This window comes from Brienomyrus brachyistius, unplaced genomic scaffold, assembly GCF_023856365.1.
Source record: "Brienomyrus brachyistius isolate T26 unplaced genomic scaffold, BBRACH_0.4 scaffold74, whole genome shotgun sequence".
Lineage (NCBI taxonomy): Eukaryota > Metazoa > Chordata > Actinopteri > Osteoglossiformes > Mormyridae > Brienomyrus > Brienomyrus brachyistius.
In genome coordinates this window covers 277,885-301,343 of record NW_026042349.1, presented here as the reverse complement: position 1 = coordinate 301,343, position 23,459 = coordinate 277,885, and the positions used below count along the sequence as shown (strand labels likewise).

Here is a 23,459-nt window from a genome sequence, read left to right as displayed (position 1 = left end):
TCAGATTTACATAAAATGTACTTAAGTGTACATGCGATATTCTAAACTTTTATATATATAAATCGTTTGAACTAATTTTCGAATTAGTATTCACTGCTGTAGCTGATCAGGAGGACTTTTACTTTGCAAAATACAGACGTTTCCTAGGAAGTTTCGTGACCAGTGACGCATTTCCAGTCTCATGCTGGACGTTTCATTTTCAATAATTTCGCGGGAATATCCAGTCAGTGCAAAATGTAGCTTTTAAACTGTGTCAGTGGCTACATTTTTATCTGACTTTTAGCTGGCATTTTTCGTTGCATTGCCATGGATGCGGATCGCTTGTTGCGGCGCTTTGACGGGCGCACTCGCTTGCTCTTCCAGTCGCTGCTCTCTGGTGTCCAAGGAAGCAGCAGAGCCGTGCGGCTGTTTCACCGCCAGCGGCGCTCCGACCCGGACATCTCGTTGCGTGCTTGTCTGGACACCTTGTGCATGGAGGAACCGCATGTCGGAGACAAGCTGAATTTATCGTTGTAAGTCCTGCAATGAAACACCACGTGGCCAGGATTCTGAGTTGGCCGGTCACTCGGCATTTTAGATTCTTTCCCTCGATGACGGTTGTGTAGATTTAAAAGGTCGCTTAGAGCTGCCTCCAAAGTAAATAAGGTGTCTCATAGCTGATTTTCTCCCACCGACTATATCAGTATATAGCCCCCCCGAATCCAGCCCTCTGCTTTCATTCTGTCATGTGTTTTTGCACTTTAGCTTGACATACTCCCCTTGTCACTTGCTGTTTGAATGTCACACCGTGGTCCCAGGAAGATTTCATTTCCTGCCACTAAATCTGCATTTGGATGCCATGACAAGAAAACCCACTTGACTTGATCTATAAAAATATTGATTTAATTATTTTCATACTCATTATGTGTTGTCTTTCTTATTTTTAAATTTGACCTGCTTCCCACAGAACCCCATTGGTCTGTCTGTTCCCTGTTGCGTTCAAGTGTGGTCTGTTGTCCTTCCTCCATCTGATCTACCCCCTGGTCCCTGGGACCTGCCTGATTCGGCTCCTGGACTGCCTTAAACAGGATCCTGCCCAGGATCCCTGGATCCATGTCTTGCTTGCTCAGCTCTGCCGGGACCTGGGCCTGGATGATCCCCTGGGAGGTGAGCTCTACTCTGCACATTGTAGGACCAAACTGGAGCAGCTCTGTCAGAGACTGGGCAATTCTGAGCACAGTGCATTGAGCCTGGGGAGTGCCTTTGATGGCGCGTCCCCCACAAGATCTTCCCAGGAGCCTGTGGGAGAGCCAGATCTTCAGCTGCATGGAAAGAGGAGAAATGAGGCTTCTGAGGTGGCAGAGAGCCAGAGTAAAAAAATGCGACTGGACCTCCCTGCCACCCAAGAGGATGATGGGAAGAAGGAGGCACTGCCATCGCAGGCCCAAGACGTCGTGCAGGAGGCAGCAGCACGGACTGCAGGGGACGTTCGCATGCTGGACTTCTGGGAGCCTCAGCAGTCATTTCCTGAAGGTACCAGCGTGCTGCTGCCTGAGCACATTAGGGTAAGATTCTGGAGATCTACAGTGATGCATTACCACAATAATAGCAACTAAACCAGAACAAATGGAAATGAATTAAAATAGCAGTCTGCTTCTTCTCGTTTTATGTGGGCTTTCCCACCTCAGGCTTCTGTTACTCGAATCAAAGAACTTTTGGAGACTACAGGAGAGGTCAGTATGTCCGTAAGACTGAGTGTCTGCAGAAAACAATTTCAGGATTTCAGTCATTGTAGAATATGTCTTGGCTGATAATGACATGGCTTAGTTTAATCTCATTTTTCCCCAGTGGGTCAAAGACTCTGCCTCAGTTCTTGAAGTACTGATGGAATGTGAACCACCCCAGGTGAGCACATCTACGTAGTTTTAATAGAGAAAAATTGCCACTGTCGCCTTTGGCTTGCTCACTGGGGGCTTTGGGTGCGGATGCTGTAAAGCACTTTGAGACGATGTAATGTTGTGATAATGCGCTATATAAAAATAAATTTGTTGTTGTTGTTGTAGAGACTCTTAGATTGAAAGAGTATTTAATAATTTGGCATAAATTAATTCAAGCCAATAGGATGCACACCTATGGATCCCAAAATACTCGTAAAGAACTGTAGACAAATTAGAGTATATGGGGAATTTTATGAGATTCAGAAGGAACATTGTGATTTTTAAAAACTGAATGAAAACATCAGTGAAAATGTGGAGACTTTTTGTTGCCTCCACGGGACAATAAAGACAGCAGAAAATGTTGCATCTTTTCTGGAGACTTGTTAGTGTGCTGGTGTTTCTACTCTATTGGTGCTGTTTTATTTACATGTATTTAATTCTCAGGCCTTTATCCAAAACGTCATAAAGTGAGACAGATACTACATGGCGAGCATACAGCTGTCAAGTGCTGGATTCAATAATAATTTTAAACACTTCCTCTCTGTAGGCTGGTAAAACACACAGACATACTGGAAAAAGGTTATATTAACAATGTTGCCTGTTCATCCCATAGGTGGAGCTGCTGTGCGCAGAGCTACAGCTGTCAGAGATTCCGGAACAGACCCTGCCGCGTCTTTGCAGTGGCCTGCTGTCTCTGTGCCCCGACCTTAGCCAGTGCACGGCCACTCTGCTCACCAGGAGCCTCTTTTTCAAAAAAGTATGTTTTTTTTCCTGAGTTACAGGTTTATAGATGCAGGTTCCCTTTGACCGTAAAGTTATGCTGCAGCCTCCGCTGCTCCTTGTTCCCTGCAGGTTCTCTCACTCCGGGATCCGGCCTCTCGCTCCCTGCTCTCCGCAGTGACCTCATTTGGCCGCCGCTACCCCAGGCCGGCCTGCTCTGCGCTGATCAGCCCTATTTTACAGTCAGGCCAGATCAGTGCGTTTTCTCAGTGCTTACTTCTCCACCTCTCTCCATATGTTGCTTGTACATTATCCATAGTCCAATTGCTTAATCATTGTGGAGCTTATCCCAGCTGACATGGGACACAAGGCAGGGGAATTCCCAGGACTGAGCGCCGTCAAGGTCATACACAGAAATGAGCACAAGGATCAGGCAACTGAGAGCTACCAGCTGACCTAGCATGTCTCTGCCAGAGGAGACTGATGGAAGCGAGCAGCTCCTGACTGTACACAGTGCAAACAGCATAAACATGGCGGAGGGGGAGGGGTTTGTGTTGATAGGCTGCAGAACCACACGGAGTCGACCTGCTGCCTTGACCCTTATACAGGGGTCATTTTAAGTATTTTCTTTAGTTTTTAGTGTAAGTGACAGAGTAAACATTAATCGCTTATCTGCCTGTAGTGGATCTCAGCACAACTGTTTCCCCGTTCCCAGCGAAACCAGAGCATATGTGTAGTGACATACACTGGTTGCTGTTTTGTATATATCCTAATAGCACACATTTAAGCTGTTATGTAGACTGAAGTACAGGCAGTTCTCAATTCACGAGAATTAATGAGTCAGTTGTATGTAAGTTGAGAGCCACCTGTAATTTAGAATAAGTTAATTCATCCTATGTATTTCTGCTATGTTTATAATACCTGCCTGCATTTCTGTATAAAAGTATGCATTTGATGGGATCTGGTCTTTGGGATAACTAAGTTACTTGTAATAGTAATGTTAGCTGTAACTCATAAGAATATAGGTACAGATAGGACACTTCTCAAGCTGGCATCTTTGACAGCCTGGACCACTCAAAGGTGTGAATTGCTGTTGTGTTGTGAGAAGACAGGTTCCAAGCTGATCTGCTATGTCGACTGATTGAGGGCTGCCTTGAGCCCCAGTATCAGCTGCTGATATTTGGGTATGTGTCTAATAAAATGATGATGATGATGATGGTGATTATGATGACTGCAGTGATGAAGAATCAGACAGCCCTCTTGTTCTCAGGGAGATGCTTGTGTTGAGCTGGAGTGAGGAGGTCCTGTCAGTAGTGCACTCCCTGCTGGATTCCAAGGTGAGCACTTTAGGTTCTGCTTTACACAGTTGGGCGGTTATAGTCCTCAGCTAGACATTTGGTGCAGTCTAGGGGTAGCCACTCTTATTAAGAAAGGGCCAGCTGTGTATGCGGGTTTTCGCTGCAATTACGTAATCAGATTACAAAATAGAGGGCTGATTGGCTGAGGAGTCCTCACACCTGGGTTTGAACAGCTGACCTACAGGTTATCCCAAAAACCTGCACACACACCGGCCCTTTGCGGATAAGATTGGCCACCCTTGCTTTAGTGCATTTGAATTGCTGTGACTTTACCCAAGATATTCAAAATATCTGGATATGAAATGTGAAATACTGAATGTTTCTTTTGGATTGCTGTTACTGTAATTGTCCAGTTGTGTTGTAAAAGGGATTCCATGCTCATTAGTCATCCTTTTGACTGTGGACACTAACTGGAAACTCATAGTCAGTAACACTTATGAACACTTGTGTGGCAATGGGAGGAGTTTGACATGGGGGGGGGCAAATTAAATGATCTTCATTAGGTATGTCTGTCTGATAGAGCATTCATAATGAAAGATAAGGAATACGTTCTTATTTTTATTTAATTTTTTTGGCTGGCTGCTAATATTGGGGGGGGAGGGCTTCCCCCATCACGCCCCTGCTTGTTGTATTAAGGGACTATAGGTTGCTCCAGACCAGTTTCTAATACACTTGATATGTGAGTGTGTATATGCATATACAGAAAGTCCCGTGCAGTGTAGACCTTTGTTTACAGTAATGTTTTAATTGCTTCCTTAACTTTGTAACAAAGTGATTATTTGTGTAATTTAATGAAGTGATTTTATTAATGGTTAAGAACAGAGTTACAGTAAAACCTCGGATTGCGAGCATAATTCATTCCTGAACCGTGCATGTAATCCAAAGCACTCATATATCAAAGCAAATTTTCCCATTACAAATAATGGAAACTCAGATGGTTCGTTCCACAACACAAAAATATTCCTATAAAAATGATTAATACAAAATATACATAAAACAAATTAACCTGCACTTTACCTTTGAAAAGAATCGTGGATGGTGTGAGGGAGACGAGAGATTTATTATCATGTCACCTTCTTCTCTGCTGCAATAAAAGGCCAAAGCAGCCTCTCGGATAACTGTGCTCCTCTGCATCTCTGCCCCCTGCTGGCTGTCTCTTCCGCCGGCCTGTGGCACCAGAGTGACGTTCCCTGACGTCTGTCTGTCTGTCTCACACAGCTGGAGCTCACTGAAGAGTTATTCTCCCAGTTTATCACTCGTCTGCGCCAGCAGGCGCCTGACTTCACCAAGTCCATGACGTTTGCCAAGATGGTGATGGGTGTCCTTAACAAGTACCCCAGATTTGTGAGTACTCAGCCAAGGACGCACAAGGAACGCAACGCCTGCACTCTGCCCACAGTCTGACATGACCTTTTGCGAGCAAATTCTGTACAGACCGAGCATAAATTTGTGATGCAATTTAGGAGAACAGAGGGGGCAGAGGAAATCTGATGGTCTATTTATACTAGTTTTACTACTTCTTCACCTGTGTGAATGGTTTTTTGCAATATTTTAAGAGGGCAGCTGCCCTAACATTGACTTACCCACGACTGTAACCTCTCCGCCACCATAGCCTACACTGCTAAAAATCATACTTCACCACTGCATTCCATTACATTTCTGTGATATTCTCTCTGATTTAACTTCTAGAGGTCTTTGCAACACCTGTGTTGAGACAAGCGCCATAATCAGACTTACCAAATTAAATTGATGAGAAGTCTATAAAAAAAAATCTCCTTATTATGAGCAAAACAGTGCGTATGCAGCAGGTATAACCATACAATGCAGCTGTGGGGGAGAGAAAGGCCACCAGCTGCTAACAGTGGACTGAAGTTACTGTGTTTGTTCACCCAGGTGAGCCCACACAAGCACATGCTCTCCTGCTGCCTGGCTTCCCATGAGACCTTCCTGAAAAAGTCTCTCCTGGCTGCCCTGAAGCGGATCGATCCATCCTGATCGCAGAGGGGAGTTTCATTTCCCAAGAGACAGCTGATCCACCATAAACCCACTGTGTGCTCCTAACTTTCACGATCGAACAATTCTGAATGCACAGGGATCTCCAGCTGCTCTGTAGTAGATCAATGTCTGCTTGGTTGTTCAATGGTTTCTAAGGCAGAATTGATTGACTTTGCTATAAATATCCATTCAGTGTACTTTCTCACTCTTTTGTATTTATGACTTTTTTTTTAGGATGCAAAAAAAAGGTTTTACAAAGCATTAAACCCGAAGGGGACAGCAAAGGGAAAAGGCACTCCTGCTGGACATCAGACACATAGATGCAGTCTAATGTGTCAGAATATCTTATAAGTTCTGCTAAAAACAAAGAAATTCAATATTTTGTCATAGTAAATAAAGCATGAAGTATATTGTGTGAAATAACTCTCATCAGCAATATATGAGTTACTATGTAAAGTGTGTAAATAAAATTAGTCTATCTAGAATATTTTGGATTATTGCAGTAAATACTTGTATGCAAAGAAGTCACAGAATGTATATATCTACCTGTTACAAGAAACAAAGCCACATTTTACTAGAATAAATCACACACTACAAGATCTGCGTAAACCATTTATGTGAATCGCGCATGCGCTGCTGATTTGAGTCAATAGTGGTAAAGTAATAAACTATTCAGTTAATACAAGACTTTAGAGCAGGAGTCACCAACATGATGCCTCCAAGGACCACATGAGTCGCCCGCAGACCTGTTAAAAAAAATACTCACGAGCGAGCAGCGTCTAAAATTTTATTTTATCCTGCTGCTATTCTCCTTTAATCATATTTGCATTTATATAGATATGATAATGACAATATTCTAAAAAAAAAAAGCATTTAAAACATGTTTTTTATACATGAAGTTTAGGACCTACACTTAAACTGGTAGCCCTTCGTATGGCTCAGTACCCGTGAAGTAGCTCTCGGTATCAAAAAGGTTGGTGACCCCTGCTTTAGAATAGCTGCCAGACCTGAACCATTACCAATTCAATAAAGTTAGAGTCCATTTCACGTATTTGCACATATTTTCATAAAATGGCTCATTACCTTTAATTGTCTGTATTGACACTTTCAATCCGGTTATTTGCGTTTTTAGTTTTAGCTGTATTTTTGTATTCAGCTTTTTGTTGCTTTTTCATCACGTGTCCAATTCTGGCGCATGCGCAACTCACAGACACCACAAATATGGCCGCAGAGGGAGGTCATCTTGCGACGGCGTCGCTATTTAGAGGCCTACTTCCGTTTCCTCTCCCTCTTTTCAGCTCCTTGTGGTGTGCAGAGGGAAGGCAAGATGAGGTGAGCAAAGTGTTTTTTCCCCTTCAGAAACATATTTAATAAAATATTATTACCGAGTTATGTTTCGGTTGATAGTTTTAAAGACTTTAGTTTGTGGTATAATTATTTGACATTAAAGCTTCAAGTTTTGAACAATAATTTTGATTGTCTGAAACATACCGGCTAGTAATATGGCAGTCATCTGGTGGCGTCCAGTATGCGAGTTGTTCTACGAATCCAATCGGTTTTAATCGATAATTAATTCCATTGTAAATTCAACATTCTGGATGTTTTTATCTTCTGCTCGACATTAATACGTATTATTTTTCAAAATTTTTCATGTAGTCAAAGGATTATCGATAATAATACTGCTGCCTATTTCAGTATGGTATTTCGCCTGATTGTAATAAACCCGCTTCATACGTTAATTCCTGTTTCTTATTGTAAAGCAGAGCTAAGTGAATTATTACAGAAGATAATGAGTAGAAAGTGTTAGCCTTTAAAATGTTAACTTTCCGTATGATTGTTTCTGTCATTATTTTTCCGTTTCGATATCAGTTTAAGTCTTGCTTATGGCTTGAAGTCACTGTGTCGCTGTCAGACGTGACATGCTGAGCTCACTTTAACTGTTAAGCGATTCACGGCGTGTCCTTCCCCTTCCGCAGCAAGGTTTCCAGAGATACGCTGTACGAGGCCGTGCGCGAGGTGCTGCAGGGCTCCCAGGCCAAGACGCGCAAGTAAGGCGCCTCCCCCCCCGGGATTCCGCGTGTATCTCCGCGAAAAGCAGCGTGTGTGTGTGTCATAACTTTTTGAGAATGAGTATTAGACCACTGTTTAGATGAGGCGGCCAGGGATAGAAACGGTACTCTTTAGCCTGTGCTGTTCCAGTGGGTGGTGCATAAATGATTACATTCCAATAGCATTGATTTTATTGTTACATTTTCAATCACTTTATTCTTTAACTTTCAAATAAGGGAGACACTGAGAAGCCAAAGGAGAAGTTATTGTGTGGGCTGAGCTGGCAGAGCACATGCTGAAATGCAAACTGATCCAGTAAATGGGACCATAGAAATATGCATCCTGGAGGATTTTTTGTGAGGAAAAACCCAAGTAGCAAAGAAACAAAATGTATTGTGAAATCGCAAAATGTATACATATAGACAGGTTAGCACTTGTAAAACTTAGTCCAGCCATTAGTTGGGGTATGTTTACATAGTGTGAATGACTAGAAGTGTGTAATTTTCCCATATGTTACACCCCATCATGTCTCTGAAATGGTCGCCTCTCTTTGGAAGGTTTTTGGAGACGGTTGAGCTTCAGATCAGCTTGAAGAACTACGACCCACAGAAGGATAAGCGTTTCTCTGGCACTGTCAGGTTTGGACACTCTTCTGTTTCACCCAGGCTTCTGCCTGCCCACCCCAGCCCTGCCCACAGCCGTGTGGGTGCCGGGTTTTAGTTCAGATCGACCTGGATTTGTATAAATCTTAGGCCTGGAATGGGCAGTGCAGAAGAGCTTTGGGTAGCCTGACTGAATCCCCCTCTCTGGGGAAGCAGGCGGACCCTCACCCTGGGTCTTAAAACATGAGGGGAGGCAAAGGGCAGGCTGAGGTTGTTCCCAAAGCCCTACCCGAGCCGACCATTTTGCTCTTAAATGGCATCCCTGCTGGGAGTCGAAGTCATGCAGAGACCCTCAGGGTAAGAGCCTTCAGTTTTGCCTTGTTAGCGGGGGATGTGCCGAGTGGGGATGGGGATGTGCACACGCTGCCTTGGTCTCTTGCTGACAGTCCCGCTGTCATTGTCCCCTTAGGCTGAAGACAACCCCCAGGCCCAAGTTCTCCGTGTGCATCCTGGGTGACCAGCAGCACTGTGATGAGGCCAAGGCAGCTGACCTGCCACACATGGACATCGAAGCGCTTAAGAAGCTCAACAAGAATAAGAAGCTGGTCAAGAAACTGGGTGAGTTCTGGATCCTGACAGAGCTGCTGGACTGAAACCTGACTGCTCAACTGGCCACCCACAAAGTCTAGATTTTCATTCGGATCAGCAATACAATGCTTATAGTTCAGTATAATCAAAGTGTGCTTCCACCACCCATGGCACATAGAAGTGGAAAATGAAAGGTATGTGCGGCTAGTTTGGCACTTAATGTGACTCTCGCCGTCTTCTCCCAAACAGCTAAGAAGTACGATGCCTTCCTGGCCTCCGAGTCTCTGATCAAGCAGATTCCCCGTATCCTGGGCCCGGGACTCAACAAGGCCGGCAAGTTTCCCTCCCTGCTGACGCACAATGAGAACCTTAACACCAAGGTGGATGAGGTCAAATCCACCATCAAGTTTCAGATGAAAAAGGTAGGCTGCCCACTTCTATGCACCTTTCCCTCCTGTATCCCACTGAGATTTTCTGACCTAAAGTTTTAAGACAAAATTTAATTAAGAAATTAATTAGGAAATTTCATTGTCTGGTCTTCTAAGGGTTTCCACCGTGCCAATTACTATATTTTTGATACGGTACTTTTGGTACTTTTCTATTGACTTCTGGTTGAGTACCAATACCAAAAGTTCCAGTACCCAAGAACTAAACCAACTGTGGTACATTATCGATACTTTGGGGTGGGACTTGAAACACTTCCTTTGATTTGGTTATGCGAATACCCTGCTTCTGAAGCACAATACAACCGGCATCTTGAAAAAAGTGGGAAAACTCCACTGGAAAAGTGGAAAAGTAATAAATGAAGTTTAAAAACAAACTAATGGATGTGTGGAAAGACCCATGATTAAATTGTGATCTGGTTAGAAGATACAAGAAGTTGAGGATGGTATGACAAGAAATAATTTAGTGTTATTTACTAAGACAACACGGTATTTTGTTGGTATTAACATGCATTCTGGGTGATCCAATCACAATTGGGCAGCGCTAAATGCAGATGTCAACGCACCCAAAATGCAGTGAAAATGTATCCGATTCTTCAAACCACATTCGGAGGTAGTCTGGGACGCATATGGCCACATTCTTATAGCAGCGGGAACTTGATTGTGTACCAGACCACGTTGGAGGGTCGCCTACTCAGCTGACGTCCTCCTGTAAGCAGAAGTTCATACGTACTCAATAAACATACGAACGGTATTTGACATAACCCTAAGCCTGGGATGTGGTAATAGCTTTTGATTTCCTCAACCTTTTAATGGTTGGCAGGTTCTGCGGAAGTAATTTAAATGCTTATTTAAATTCAGGGAAAGTAATATCCGATTACAAGCAGTCAGTCAACATGCATGTGAAGACGCATGTTAATGGCAGATGTGAATGGACGTATGTAGCGCTGCCCACTTGTGATTGGATCGCGCTGGATGCATGTTAATACCAGGTGTGAACTGGGCCAGTGTGTCAGCACCAGAAGGTGGTGATGGTTCCTAGAGAGCTGTTCCTCAGGCACACCAATAACAGCCTCTTCCCCATGCCTGCAAAGGTGCTCTGTTTGGCTGTGGCAGTAGGACACGTGAAGATGACTGAGGAGGAGCTGGTCTACAATATCCACCTGGCAGTTAATTTCCTGGTGTCCCTGCTGAAGAAGAATTGGCAGAATGTGCGGGCGCTCTACATCAAGAGCACCATGGGAAAACCCCAACGGCTCTACTAGATGTTCAGTTGCTTCTTACTCAATAAACGAGGGGAAAAACCATATATTCTGTGTGTGTTTCTTCCTTTGGTGCCATGTGTCTGTGTGGGTATGGCTTTTCGTTCATATCAGGGTCATATCTAGTCTGGTCTGTTACCTGCACTAGGTGAAACCTTCCTGTGGTGTGAAATTTCATGAGCTCCGCAGTTGGTATCGGTGATGTTTTTACATATAATGAGAGACTGGAAGTAAACATACACCCACGTGGCTCCTGGTGAGTTAAGCCTGACTTGTAATGAACAGTGCTACCTTTTCTGTTATTGTGAATTGCGTGTTAGACTTAGATTTGTCTAAATGTCAATATTCACAGCTAACCTTTTTGTTAGGCTTCTAGAAAAGTCCTCAAGCAGGTAAAGGTTTAAGAAACCTTAACTTCGGTTGGTGATGGCTATTAACTAGTCCTGTATCTACACTGATTTCGTGTCAAAGCTGCTCCGTTTCTGGGGGGTTTCACCTGGTCAGAAAATACAGGACCAGGTGTTGTAGCTGTTTGTTCCCCTCCATCAGACATGCCGTCGACTGTAAGGCAGAAGCACACTTCTGGCACTGATATTTGTGATCTCTTCAATACCTTGACCTGTTGATCTTAATATAGACAGTTCAGCGAAAAGCCACTTTAAGGTAGTTGTGACTGAAAGGTGATTATGATGCTATGCCTGTTCTGTTGATGTCTCCAAAAATGTAACCTGTTTCAGTCTGATTCTGAGATCTGCACTTTACGTCATGCTATTGGGCAAACCAATAGATAGCATGTGTAAGGTGGGTGTATAAACAGTTTTAAGATGATGGCAGCTGTTTCTGAAAAAGGTGTGTATGTGTGTGGGAAACATGATTTTGTTTGAGAATTTGTTCTGTTACTTGTCCAAGTATATCTGTTTGAGATTTTACTTGAGAGAGAGAAACATGTCTGTCTCTGAGAATTTCCGTTAGTGTAGTACTTGTCTAAGTGTATCAATGAGTTGCTTGTGAGATATTTTACATCTTTTGGAGCTTCATTAAGTGTTAATGTGTCTGTTTTCGTTATTACCTTGTGAGGGCCGTTTTTCTCCTTCCGACTATATAAGCCTCGGTTTTATATGTCAAACGTCTTGTATTTTCTTTTACTTGTAGTGCAGTTAGGGTTATGCCCATTGAAATGAATAGATGGTCCCCACAGTGATAGGAATGTATGAACTGTGTGTGAGTGAGAGAATGTGATGCAAGCATCTGTGGGAATGTGAGCAGCTGTTAGTCGTGTGGGTGAGGCAGGCAGGCTCAGTTTGGATCTACCTAACTTGTCCTCCGGCTGCTGTTTGCCCAGAGATCATCCTCGCCTCATGGTCACTGTCTCTGCGTGTCACGTTGGCCTAGGTGAGACCCCATCCTTCACTTACTTTCTTCCAGTATTCTAGCATTTCTTTTGACAAGCACTGAAGCATTTTAACCCAGGATGTCAGACTGACGTTTTTCTGAATTTAACCATTTGTTTGACTTGCAGAATTACTTCTTTTGACCTAAATTGTCAATGAAAGTTTTGTGTTCTGGTTTCTTCAATGTGCTGTGAAATTCTTGACACGATGGGATGGTACTTTTTGTACTTCAATGTTCATTGTGAAACTAATATTGACCTCAACTTGGTAATATTTTGTTTTTCTGCTCTTATGTTGTCCAAGCACAGCTTTGAAACTAAATTAGATAAAATGTTGATAAAGCTCAAATGTCTTTCCATGTTTGTGTGGTGAACATATAGGGGCAGACAGCCCTGCTCTCGGCAGTATAAATGCTCCTGCCCTTCAGCCGAATGCTCTGTAAATGTGAGGCAGACCTCAAGCATGCCATCCAAAGTTAACATTTACTGCAATTTTATATTTCATCCAACTCGGTTTCAATTTTGAATAGGAACTTTGGGATAAATCCTGTGCTTGGGAGTGTCCAGGCTGACCACGGCTCTATATTTCAGTAATCAATTATTATAGATGGATGGACATTTAGAGCATTAAGGTGGTGTTTCGTTACCCTAAAAGCTTATCCACAGGGAGACCTTCCTTGGCTCAGTAACTCACCACATGCAGGCGACATAAAATTTCTTTTCATTCCTAATCACCCTATTGTCTGTGGGCCGGATAGGTGGTACAGAGGTGGTGTCCCTAGATCAGAACTTAGCAGACGAGACCCTCATGTCATGTTAATATGTATAACACATTTATAACATCAGTTGCACCAAAGTGCTGTACAGTCCAGATAATATTACTTAAATTCTCCAGGCAGATATTTAACAGAAGCATCTCCCTTATGTATTTTTGGGAGCAGTATTTCCCACAAATGCCATCTTTTCTACACTATTTAGACTGATTTGTACTTGTGTGCAGAATCTATGCCATGGGTACGTCATGGGCAGATGTGCAGCTCAGCGGAAATACGGGGTTGTCAACTGTAGTCCACAGGCTAGAGTGAGATTTTAAATTTGAGCCAAGTCTGCCCACCCACTCATAAGTGACAGCTATGTTACCTTGTGAATAGTCTGTAAGGTTTGCAAACTACTCAAACACTTTTAGGGAAATTTTAGGTTTATAACGGTATACAGATTTGCCGTAAGATTTCTACCGACTGTGTAGCATATGCAGAAACTGGGGGTGTAGGGTACGCGGCTACCGACTGTGTAGCATATGCAGAAACTGGGGGTGTAGGGTACGCGGCTACCGACTGTGTAGCGTATGCAGAAACTGGGGGTGTAGGGTACGCGGCTACCGACTGTGTAGCGTATGCAGAAACTGGGGGTGTAGGGTACGCGGCTACCGACTGTGTAGCGTATGCAGAAACTGGGGGTGTAGGGTACGCGGCTACCGACTGTGTAGCGTATGCAGAAACTGGGGGTGTAGGGTACGCGGCTACCGACTGTGTAGCTTTTATGCAGAAATATATAGCACCCTTTACTCATTTTCACTTCTCCCCGTCATCTTCCTCCACCTTTGACTACGCCCCCAATCCTGTCACAAGGACTGGAACCTTATTTGATTGGTTTTTTTTTAGGGAATTTGATGGGGGAGGGGGCTGATTTTGAAGATAAACGATAACGCATAGGGAGAACGGCAACCTGAAATAGTCAGCAGCTGCACTCGAGCTAATGGTGCGGCGTATCACCCTTCCTAACAGAATCTGGTTTTGACAGGGCTGTGGCTGTAAGCAGAGCTGGATGATGGAGGAGAAGCCGGAGACAAGCTCACTTGGGTAAATGCATAACTTAGGAAAAACTAGAGATGTTATTGAACTGAATACACATTTTCACTCGGTGAGCATCGCTTCAAGTACTGCATTGCGGTTTTTATGAATTGCTAAGCCACATTTCCTGTGCCTTTTCTCAAAACTGTAAGCACCCAGTTTTCAAGCTATATTCACAAAACATTTTGTCTTGCAAAAATCCAACAATGTACTCAACTAATCTTTTCTGAAAACCAAATATTGCTACTCAGATCAAACGCAAAGCCAGTCAAATCAGAGACACTACTGCGCATATTGGGCAAAATTAAAAAAAACTGTTATGGTTTGGTAAAGATCTTTGTTGGTCTTTGGCATTCTTATACAGTGTGCAGTTGACTGCAAATTACTGGAAATTAGCAGCAAAAAAAGAAATAACAATCATTTAAGCAGTCTCTAAAAACACAAAACAGTTTATGTACTTTGTGTAACAGTGCAGCTTATTGTATGGTCCATGTATGTATCTTCAGTAGTTAATTTGTAGCAACAATTACAATACTGCAAGATTAAGACCAAAGGACAAATAGATAATCAAAATAAAAACCACTTTACTACAGTAAATGTTGTGCAGCTGTGAAATCATTATTTCTGCCTCAGCACTGTGGCTCTGTGCCGGGTCTGGCCAGGAGACTGTCTGCATCACATGGGATTTTCTCCCTCTCTGGCAGTGAGGGGGGATCCTCTGCTGTGGCACATCCAGAATTTGACATAGAAATTCTACTCACCTAAGGCACTTGTGCACTCATCCAGCATGCATTCAGTCTTCTATTCACTTACTGGCTTCATCAGGTTTAGAAATGTGTGAATAATTTTGAGCCATTGTGTGTTACTGATGATGATTGTGTGGTAGCTGTGTCTGCCCTCCTGTAAATTATAGTGAACACAATGTAAATGAAGCATGTTTCCCCTGTAAACTGTACATCTTGTACAATTTTGAGTCGAGTGAATAAGAACCTTCAAGCTGTAATCCATGATTTCCAGGTTAACGGGGATATGAACATGAGGTGACACAGAGCCCTAATTCCCTTAGTTATCCATCAACATGGGAAAGATAGAACATGCAAACCAAATGAGGGAGAAGTGTGTTCACCTTCATAAATTACGCAATGGGTATTGAAAAATACTTGCCATAAATTGCCCATTTCTACTGTTAGGGCAATAATAAAAAAGTGGACAACATTGAACAACAGTGAACCCCAGTGACAACCTGTGGACTCAGATTAAGAGGAGAGTGCACAAGAGAGCCGAGGACCCTGGGTGATCTGGAGAGATTCTGTAAAGAGGAATGGTCTCAGATGCCCTGCTCTGTATTCTCCAACCTTATAAAATGTTAAGGGAGAAGACTCAGTGCTGTTATACTGGCAAAGAGAGGTTGTACAAAGTATTAAAAGCAGAGGGGGGAGCAATAATTGTGGCATGTTTTTATTAATTTTTTTATTGGATTTTTCCTTTAATAAATTGAATTTAAGGAAAGGTCTGATTTTTCTCGATTTTTCAGTGTGACATGAAGCTGCTTCATCAACAGGTGGATTTTTTTTTTTCCAATCCTTTACAAATCTTTACATGAGGCTCCAATAATTGTGTCGGTGTAAGAAATGTGCCCACTGCTAGACCCTCGTATCATCAGGTTTGCATTAAGAGGAACATAAAACAAGGAGCAGAATGACCTGTCTTGCAGTGAGGATGAGTCGAGGAGTTCAGTGCAAGTCCAGGAAGATGTCAGTCACAGCAGAGCTGCAGGTACACTCCCTGCTATGTGCTACCCACGAAAACACCTTGGGGCTGGGATGTTTTGATTTGAGTCTGTATTGGTTTAAGTTAAGCTTTAAGTTTTCTTGAAAGAAACAAAACCTCAGGTGTTCCAGATGCCGGATGAAAAGTAACTGATTCACTAACTGATTCACTAACTGATTCACTAACTGATTCACTAACTGCAGACCATGACTGTTAATGATGCAGCATTTCCAAATGGAGGGAGAGTTTGGGACACGACATACTCATTTAAATACAAATAACTATTTACTGGAGGATGAACCCCAAATGAATGGATCCAGATTAAGTATTTGGGGTGGGGGTTTATCCCCCGCTCCCAGTTCCTACACCTGAGCATTTCCCAAGAGTCATAACGTAACACTTATATGGATCGCATGACCAAATGTACCTCATTGCTGCATCTCCCCAAGCTCCAGGTAGATGGAGTGAGTCTGACCGGACCCGCTGCCCCTCCTTGTCTGGCCGATCCAGGAGTTCTGAGGTGAGGCCTGGTACCAGGGTGCCTGTGTTTTGTGTAAAATACTGAACCATAAAAATTTCCGCATATTCATGTTTCATGCTTAGTTACTCAAAAATGAAAATTAAGACAATGCAAGTGCTGCTTTGCCAGCTTTAACCCTTGAAACAGAATTGTGTCATATTTGTGTTGCAATGTGTGTTGCCTATATTTTCCACTTTGCCAGGAATGCATTTGTGCTAATAAAGCATGAATTTAATTACCAAAATTATAGGTGAACCGGTGCGGTATTCAGTTCGGTATCTGCACCGATTCATACCTTTTAGACAAATCGAGTATCAGTCATAAAAACAGAGGTCATCTGTCTTGAATTGATTTGTACAATAAATCAAACAACAGCCATTTTTGATGAATGCAGCATTCAAGCTGAACGCTAATGCTGCTACTCAGTTTTTTTTGCCAGTCAGGTGGTGGGAGCGCAGTGACTTCCGCCTGCTCTGACATCATACGCATACCCTTTGCAGCACGCGGGTCGTAAGAACATCAGATACGAGGGTGGCGTTCTGGAAGTATTTTGTGCTTTTAACGACTAGTAGCACAGCTATTAGCACTATTTTTGTAAAAACAAAGTTTTGAGAGGTTTCAGTGAGTAGAATTTAGTGGAAAATCCCACTAAAGAAAACACGCAATCGTGTGAGACAACGTGAGTAATATGAAAAAAAGCAGTGGATGGTTTGCGAGTCGCCAGCTGTCTATGAAAGAAGCTATGGATGGGTAAGGAAGCTGGAGAGACGTACAGTGCAGTGCAGTGATAGCATGTTTGTACAACACATCGCTGTAGTGTTGGTTTGTGACACTTCTGCAAAACAAAGAATTTCAGCTACCTAAGTTTGATAAGGTGCAATAAAACAGGCAAAGAATTGTCATGATGGGTGGATGGATGGATACAAACACAAGTGCAAAACAGAAGGTCAGTGTTTGCACTACATGTACTGACTTCAAACACTTATAATTACTCTACAGAGCATTTTATTTGCCTAGAATACATGCATGTTTTTAGCAGAACCAGAGCTGTGAATCCCACCCAGCTCAATCCTGACGGGCCATGACTGATGTGGTGCATCTCTCTTTCAGGTCCTAACATCAAGCACTAAGCCTCGTGAGAGTGAGAACAAGCTGGGGGAAAGTGGGGAAGACAGTGAGGAAGGTACCTGACAGCTGGGAGTACAGTTAGTCCCATTATTCTCACATAAGCTGGAATAGCTAATAGGGAATCGGCCTGGAATTTATAACTCTCCCATTACCCTGACCAGTAACACCAGACTACCGGCAATATAACACTGGTGTCTGTAATAAGTTATGAGGGCTATGGGGTACTGGACCTCTGGGTCCACTGAGGCATAGAGCTCCAAACAGGTCCTCTGCTGGCTGCAGTTCTGTCGGCCTGCTCTGCAGTGACTCTGGGTCTGAAATTACTGGAACTCCTTAATGACTGAAGTCTTTCTGCCTGACAGAGCTCAGCCAGGAAGACCCATTGGCACGCTGGGAAAATCTCCCCATTCTGGACCGGCTTGGCCTTAGCAGGTGTTACTCTTTTATTAATAAACAATGTTTGTCGACATAGGACAATGATGAATTAAATTATTCATTGAAGTTATTTATATGGACGATGGCTGCCACCTCAGTCCCGTAAAGTCCTGGAGATCCAGTCATCGACAAAAAGTCTCACATGTAGTGACCTAAACAAACCTATGAAGTTATGTCTGTTTGAATGGGAAACTGACATGGACAGTGTGTTTCCTGGAATCAAATTCTCTTTTTCTAGGACAAACGACCAAAATCCGGGGTATACCTGGAAAATCTTAGTCGGGTGGCAATCCCAATATAGAGCCAGTGGCCACTTTATTAGGCACATCTAGCTAGTAGTATTGGATAGGAGCCACTTTTGCCTCATGAGAAATAACTTATTTATGTTTTTTTCATGCCACTGTTGTACTGGAGCATTATTTTTGCACTTTTGGCCTCCCCGTTAGCTTTAATGAGTCTGGCTGTTTTCCTTTGACCTCCCTCATTATCAGTGTTTTCAACCACAGAAATGCTGCAGATTTTTTTGTTTGTCTCTCTCCCCATCTTTGCAATCTGTACAAATCCGAGGAGGGTGACTGGTGTCAAGAATTACCCCACATTTAGATGAGGCACCTTTGCGGTTCTAATGCTTAATGAAACCGTTCAGTGCAGTTATGACCCTGTGTGTGTGTGTGTGTGTGTGTGTGTGTGTGTGTGCGCGCTGTGTTCAGTTGCAGCCACATCATTCAGTATTTGCAGGAATACATAATAACCTTCCTGCTGACTCTATGGTGCCCATCGCATCATAGTTGCCCCAAAGTGATTAGGCAGTTGGTTTGTAATGACAATTTTGTTGTATAATGCAGCCCAGTCATCACTGCATTGATGAGGCAGGTCAACGGCCCTGTCATGCTCCGGTAATGCAGCTCTGCATCACTGCATTGATGAGAGGCAGGCCAACGGCCCTGTCATGCCCTAGTAATGCAGCTCTGCATCACTGCATTGATGAGAAGCAGGCCAACGGCCCTGTCATGCCCTGGTAATGCAGCTCTGCATCACTGCATTGATGAGAGGCAGGCCAACGGCCCTGTCATGCCCTGGTAATGCAGCTCTGCATCACTGCATTGATGAGAGGCAGGCCAACGGCCCTGTCATGCCCTGGTAATGCAGCTCTGCATCACTGCATTGATGAGAGGCAGGCCAACGGCCCTGTCATGCCCTGGTAATGTAGCTCTGTTCACTTCTCTTCATGAAGAATCCCAAGACAGTTACCTTCTTGTCCCCTCTCTAATTTCTCACCTTCTCCCCCTCTCAGTACAGAGATGACAGAGAAGGAAATGGAGGTAAGACTCTCCTGCTGTTATTCAAGCCTCTGCTCCAGATTTTTCACTATCAAGCTTCATACGATGCCTTCAGCTCCTGGTTGACTCTCAGCATTTTGAGTTGGCTGTACTGGCCCTCGCCTCTGCATCATGCTGTACTTGATCTGTAGTAGTGTTACAATATATAGTATATTTTGTCCTCCACCACCAATTGTTCAAGTGCTTATACAAACAGCCCAGGAACATAAATATGAGCTCTTTGGGTTCTGTTAGCATTATGAGAGGTTATGGGCTAGAAAAGAATGGCGAGTGCTGTGCTCCCGGTAAATGCGGCGAGTGCTGTGCTCCCGGTAAATGCGGCGAGTGCTTTGCGCCCGGTAAATGCGGCGAGTGCTTTGCGCCCGGTAAATGCGGCGAGTGCTTTGCGCCCGGTAAATGCGGCGAGTGCTTTGCGCCCGGTAAATGCGGCGAGTGCTTTGCGCCCGGTAAATGCGGCGAGTGCTTTGCGCTCGGTAAATGCGGCAAGCGCATTCCACATTGCGTGCCTTTTGAGAGTCTGTTGTCTTGGTCTCGCCACAGAGCACCTTCCTGCAGCTGGCTTCAGCCTTCCGCTGTGACCAGCATACCTTACAGAAGAGACTGCGGGCGGAAGAGCATGCCCGCAATGTGGCCGAGTGGAACGTTCAGCTGGAGCTGGAGCAGGGGCGAGATGCCCTCCAGGTACTGGAGTGTGTGTGTGTGGATTATGTTTATATTACATTGTGGGGACCAAATATAGGGGGGGGGCATGACAGTTACCAGTGAGGTCCTGAGCAGATATCAAAAATCAAGATGAAGGCTGAGCCAGGCAGTTTTAATCGATCTGTATCGGCCACCACAGTCCAATGCAAAGCCCCATCTAATTTCTCAGGTTCACGCAATTTACGTCAGCTGTGCAGGTGATGTTCTGTCACACGCTGCAGTAAGCCTGAGGCATTTGGCTTGAAACTGCAATGTATTCAGATGTCAACCGTGTGAGAATTCTGTAAATTGGAAAATGAAAGTGATCCAGTAGCATCCTGTGATGTCTGCAGTAATCGCGCGTCGTTTAATACCACAAAATAATCTGGTGTTTCCAGAAGCATCATAAGGAAGAATACTGCAAAATCGCGAGGCTTACTCAGAGTATGTATATGTAAATATTTATAAAAGATCGGGACTCGGAATCAGCAGATAATGGTATTCAGTGGATTGGATCAGGGTACCAAAAAGGTGGCTTAGGGCATTCTTCCAAGTTACAGATAGCAAAGTTAAATTACTTCAAAGGAAAAAAAAAATTGTGGGTTTTTTTTAGGGGTACAGTGCTGTAGTTAGGATTCTTCTTCTGGATTCTCCGCATGGGTCACGTGTGTGGAGTTTGCATGTTCTCCCCATGTCGTCGTGGGGTTTCCTCTGGGTACTCCGGTTTCCCCCCACAGTCCAAAGACATGCTGAGACATGTACGTAACTGAGGATTGTGAAATTTGGGGTACTGGTGCAGTATTCCTTCCGCTACACTGGTTGGGCTTATGGTGCTGCATTAGGGCCCATAGTCCAAAGGCCCTTATAAAGTAATGTAGATAATATAAAACCACTGTTACGAGCCCCAGTCTTGGGTTGGGCTGTAACAGAGGGGAAGTGGAGTAAGGGAAGAACAGGGTGTGGTGTGACAAAGGGGTATTTCTTTATATCTTTGTGTTTTTCTTGATACGCCACGGACACAGAACAAATAAACCTGGTGCAGAAGGACTCAGGAGTGACTACAGCGAAAACAATAAGCAAAACCCAGCTTCCGAACGCAAGCCAAAGCTAACTTACAAAAACACAATGACAAATTCTCCACCTTACTCGCTACCCAAACAGCAGCATACACTGAAGGCCCTGTCTGTGTGACCCTGTCTATGTGACCAGGCACTGAAGGCCCTGTCTGTGTGACCCTGTCTGTGTGACCAGGCACTGAAGGCCCTGTCTGTTTGACCCTGTCTATGTGACCAGGCACTGAAGGCCCTGTCTGTGTGACCCTGTCTGTGTGACCCTGTCTGTGTGACCAGGCACTGAAGGCCCTGTCTGTTTGACCCTGTCTATGTGACCAGGCACTGAAGGCCCTGTCTGTGTGACCCTGTCTGTGTGACCCTGTCTGTGTGACCAGGCACTGAAGGCCCTGTCTGTGTGACCCTGTCTATGTGACCCTGTCTGTGTGACCAGGCACTGAAGGCCCTGTCTGTGTGACCCTGTCTATGTGACCCTGTCTGTGTGACCAGGCACTGAAGGCCCTGTCTGTGTGACCCTGTCTGTGTGACCAGGCACTGAAGGCCCTGTCTGTGTGACCCTGTCTGTGTGACCAGGCACTGAAGGCCCTGTCTGTGTGACCCTGTCTGTGTGACCAGGCACTGAAGGCCGTGTCTGTGTGACCCTGTCTGTGTGACCAGGCACTGAAGGCCCTGTCTGTGTGACCCTGTCTATGTGACCAGGCACTGAAGGCCCTGTCTGTGTGACCCTGTCTATGTGACCAGGCACTGAAGGCCCTGTCTGTGTGACCCTGTCTATGTGACCAGGCACTGAAGGCCCTGTCTGTGTGACCCTGTCTATGTGACCAGGCACTGAAGGCCCTATCTGTGTGACCCTGTCTGTGTGACCCTGTCTGTGTGACCCTGTCTGTGTGACCAGGCACTGAAGGCCCTGTCTGTGTGACCCTGTCTGTGTGACCAGGCACTGAAGGCCCTGTCTGTGTGACCCTGTCTGTGTGACCAGGCACTGAAGGACTTGTGCCTGGACAGCAAGAGGAGCAAAATCCTTCAGAGGCTTGAGCTGTGCCTGGATGTCCTGGCTGGTGCCGTGCAGCGTATCACCAGCACGGCAGAGGTGCTGGGTGCTGTGCATCAGGTACCTGATGGAGTGTGTGCACCAAACAGGCTCATCGTGTGCATGAGGGTGACTGCAACTCAGATTTCGGAGAGCTTCAATATCTCAGGTCATTTGGTTTACAGTTCAGACATTAATAAGAGGCACAGGAGCTCGATTTAAGGGGAAACCAGGAAAATGGTGTTCCCTACAGGACTGATAGTGTTAATTTGTACTGTATGTGGGGTGGGGGGGGGGTGTTGTTTGTCAAGCCTGTCATGTCCCCCTGCATGTCCTTGCAACGCCGAGCAGAGTTAGCAGATGGATGGAAGTTATTCATAGGTCTTTATTTTATATTCAACTAAAAACAGCAGTTTCTCCATTGCAACTGATTTGTGTTAAAATGAGTAATAGTATTTGCTACTGAATGTTAGCGTTGTGTAACACGGCTGTGCCAAATGCATTCGAACCTGGAACCCATGCCCCAGGAGGCCCGTGTGAGCCATGCCGTACGGCTCATGATGACCCATGTGGAGAAGCTGCAGTGGCGACATGTCAAAGACTCGGCTGAGCTGGAGGAGGCAAGGAGGATGGTGCAGAGGAGCAACTGTTCTCGGCAACTCAGCGATCCCAGGGGTGAGTCCTGCCACCCAGTGGTCTTCATGGCTTATTGTGGGAAATTGCTAGATACCTATAAATGTGCTGCAGGGACAAAAAGTGTCTTAATCCACAGTTAAATTAATTTTGGGTGGAGTTATACCACAGAGGACCCAGTGAAATCATAGATTTTAATGTGAGGATGTGATTCTGCTAACAAATACGGAGTGAGAACTGCTTTCAATCTCATTCTTGATGATCCTGACGATCTCTTTCCAGATGAGGGTGAAATGAGGCAGAAGCTGATTAGGTCAGGCCAGGTAACAGAGCCCCTAAACAGAAGCTCATTGGCACATTGATGCAATGTGCTTACGATTGATTGCGCTGCACATTATAATTGGCATCTTTCCTTTTTCTTGTTTAAGCTCAGCACTCGGCGCAGAGTGAGTGTTGCTGTCATACCCACTAGTCAGGTATGGTCTCTGTTATGGTGCTTTTGGCCTAGAGTCACCAAAACAATGAATGTCAATGTGTGCACATACCTTAACAGGTACTGGGAGGCTGACACACGTCCCCATTTCACCCACAGAATCGGAGTGAGATGCAAACTCTGCCAGCGAGCCCCATGGCGAACCTCAGCCAACTGGACAGCAGGTACCAGTTACTTCCAAAATGA

General features: G+C 44.5%; 3 protein-coding genes across 4 annotated transcripts; all 3 read left to right on the top strand.

Annotated features, from left to right (window-relative positions):
* The first annotated feature begins 175 nt into the window (after positions 1 to 175).
* Positions 176 to 6,603, top strand: fance (FA complementation group E). 2 transcript variants are annotated; one of them, XM_049003028.1, is made up of 10 exons: positions 176 to 512; positions 947 to 1,544; positions 1,668 to 1,712; positions 1,828 to 1,884; positions 2,530 to 2,673; positions 2,769 to 2,892; positions 3,742 to 3,820; positions 3,907 to 3,973; positions 5,213 to 5,338; positions 5,888 to 6,603. In XM_049003028.1, exons 1-10 carry the CDS (start codon positions 307 to 309, stop codon positions 5,987 to 5,989), a joined length of 1,548 nt encoding a protein of 515 aa, XP_048858985.1. In that variant the 5' UTR covers positions 176 to 306; the 3' UTR covers positions 5,990 to 6,603. The 2 variants fall into 2 exon arrangements, with proteins under 2 accessions (XP_048858985.1, XP_048858986.1); XM_049003029.1 differs by having other exon boundaries at positions 3,745 to 3,820; positions 5,888 to 6,602.
* A 573-nt stretch (positions 6,604 to 7,176) lies between these two features.
* Positions 7,177 to 10,980, top strand: rpl10a (ribosomal protein L10a). Its single transcript, XM_049003030.1, has 6 exons — positions 7,177 to 7,321; positions 7,966 to 8,037; positions 8,596 to 8,676; positions 9,110 to 9,258; positions 9,478 to 9,650; positions 10,766 to 10,980. Exons 1-6 carry the CDS (start codon positions 7,185 to 7,187, stop codon positions 10,934 to 10,936), a joined length of 783 nt encoding a protein of 260 aa, XP_048858987.1. The 5' UTR covers positions 7,177 to 7,184; the 3' UTR covers positions 10,937 to 10,980.
* Positions 10,981 to 11,075: 95 nt separating this feature from the next.
* On the top strand, positions 11,076 to 23,459 carry si:ch211-163l21.11 (inositol 1,4,5-triphosphate receptor associated 2). The gene is made up of 13 exons (XM_049002955.1): positions 11,076 to 12,325; positions 14,124 to 14,182; positions 15,888 to 15,949; positions 16,393 to 16,463; positions 17,574 to 17,646; positions 17,954 to 18,023; positions 19,321 to 19,348; positions 19,907 to 20,047; positions 22,097 to 22,228; positions 22,675 to 22,822; positions 23,063 to 23,103; positions 23,209 to 23,256; positions 23,373 to 23,459. The coding sequence occupies exons 2-13, from the start codon at positions 14,148 to 14,150 to the stop codon at positions 23,457 to 23,459; spliced, it is 936 nt and encodes a 311-aa protein (XP_048858912.1). The 5' UTR covers positions 11,076 to 12,325; positions 14,124 to 14,147.

Bases quoted from the DNA above. Each gene is read 5' to 3' on its own strand.
- fance (XM_049003028.1), top strand. From the start codon at position 307: ATGGATGCGGATCGCTTGTTGCGGCGCTTTGACGGGCGCACTCGCTTG. The intron at 1,545-1,667 runs GTAAGATTCTGG...TTCCCACCTCAG, and splicing joins TGCTGCCTGAGCACATTAGG to GCTTCTGTTACTCGAATCAA. The intron at 3,974-5,212 runs GTGAGCACTTTA...TGTCTCACACAG, and splicing joins ACTCCCTGCTGGATTCCAAG to CTGGAGCTCACTGAAGAGTT.
- rpl10a (XM_049003030.1), top strand. From the start codon at position 7,185: ATGCGCAACTCACAGACACCACAAATATGGCCGCAGAGGGAGGTCATC. The intron at 8,677-9,109 runs GTTTGGACACTC...TTGTCCCCTTAG, and splicing joins CGTTTCTCTGGCACTGTCAG to GCTGAAGACAACCCCCAGGC. The intron at 9,651-10,765 runs GTAGGCTGCCCA...ATGCCTGCAAAG, and splicing joins TCAAGTTTCAGATGAAAAAG to GTGCTCTGTTTGGCTGTGGC.
- si:ch211-163l21.11 (XM_049002955.1), top strand. From the start codon at position 14,148: ATGATGGAGGAGAAGCCGGAGACAAGCTCACTTGG. The intron at 15,950-16,392 runs GTACACTCCCTG...CATCTCCCCAAG, and splicing joins CAGTCACAGCAGAGCTGCAG to CTCCAGGTAGATGGAGTGAG. The intron at 16,464-17,573 runs GTGAGGCCTGGT...TCTCTCTTTCAG, and splicing joins GCCGATCCAGGAGTTCTGAG to GTCCTAACATCAAGCACTAA.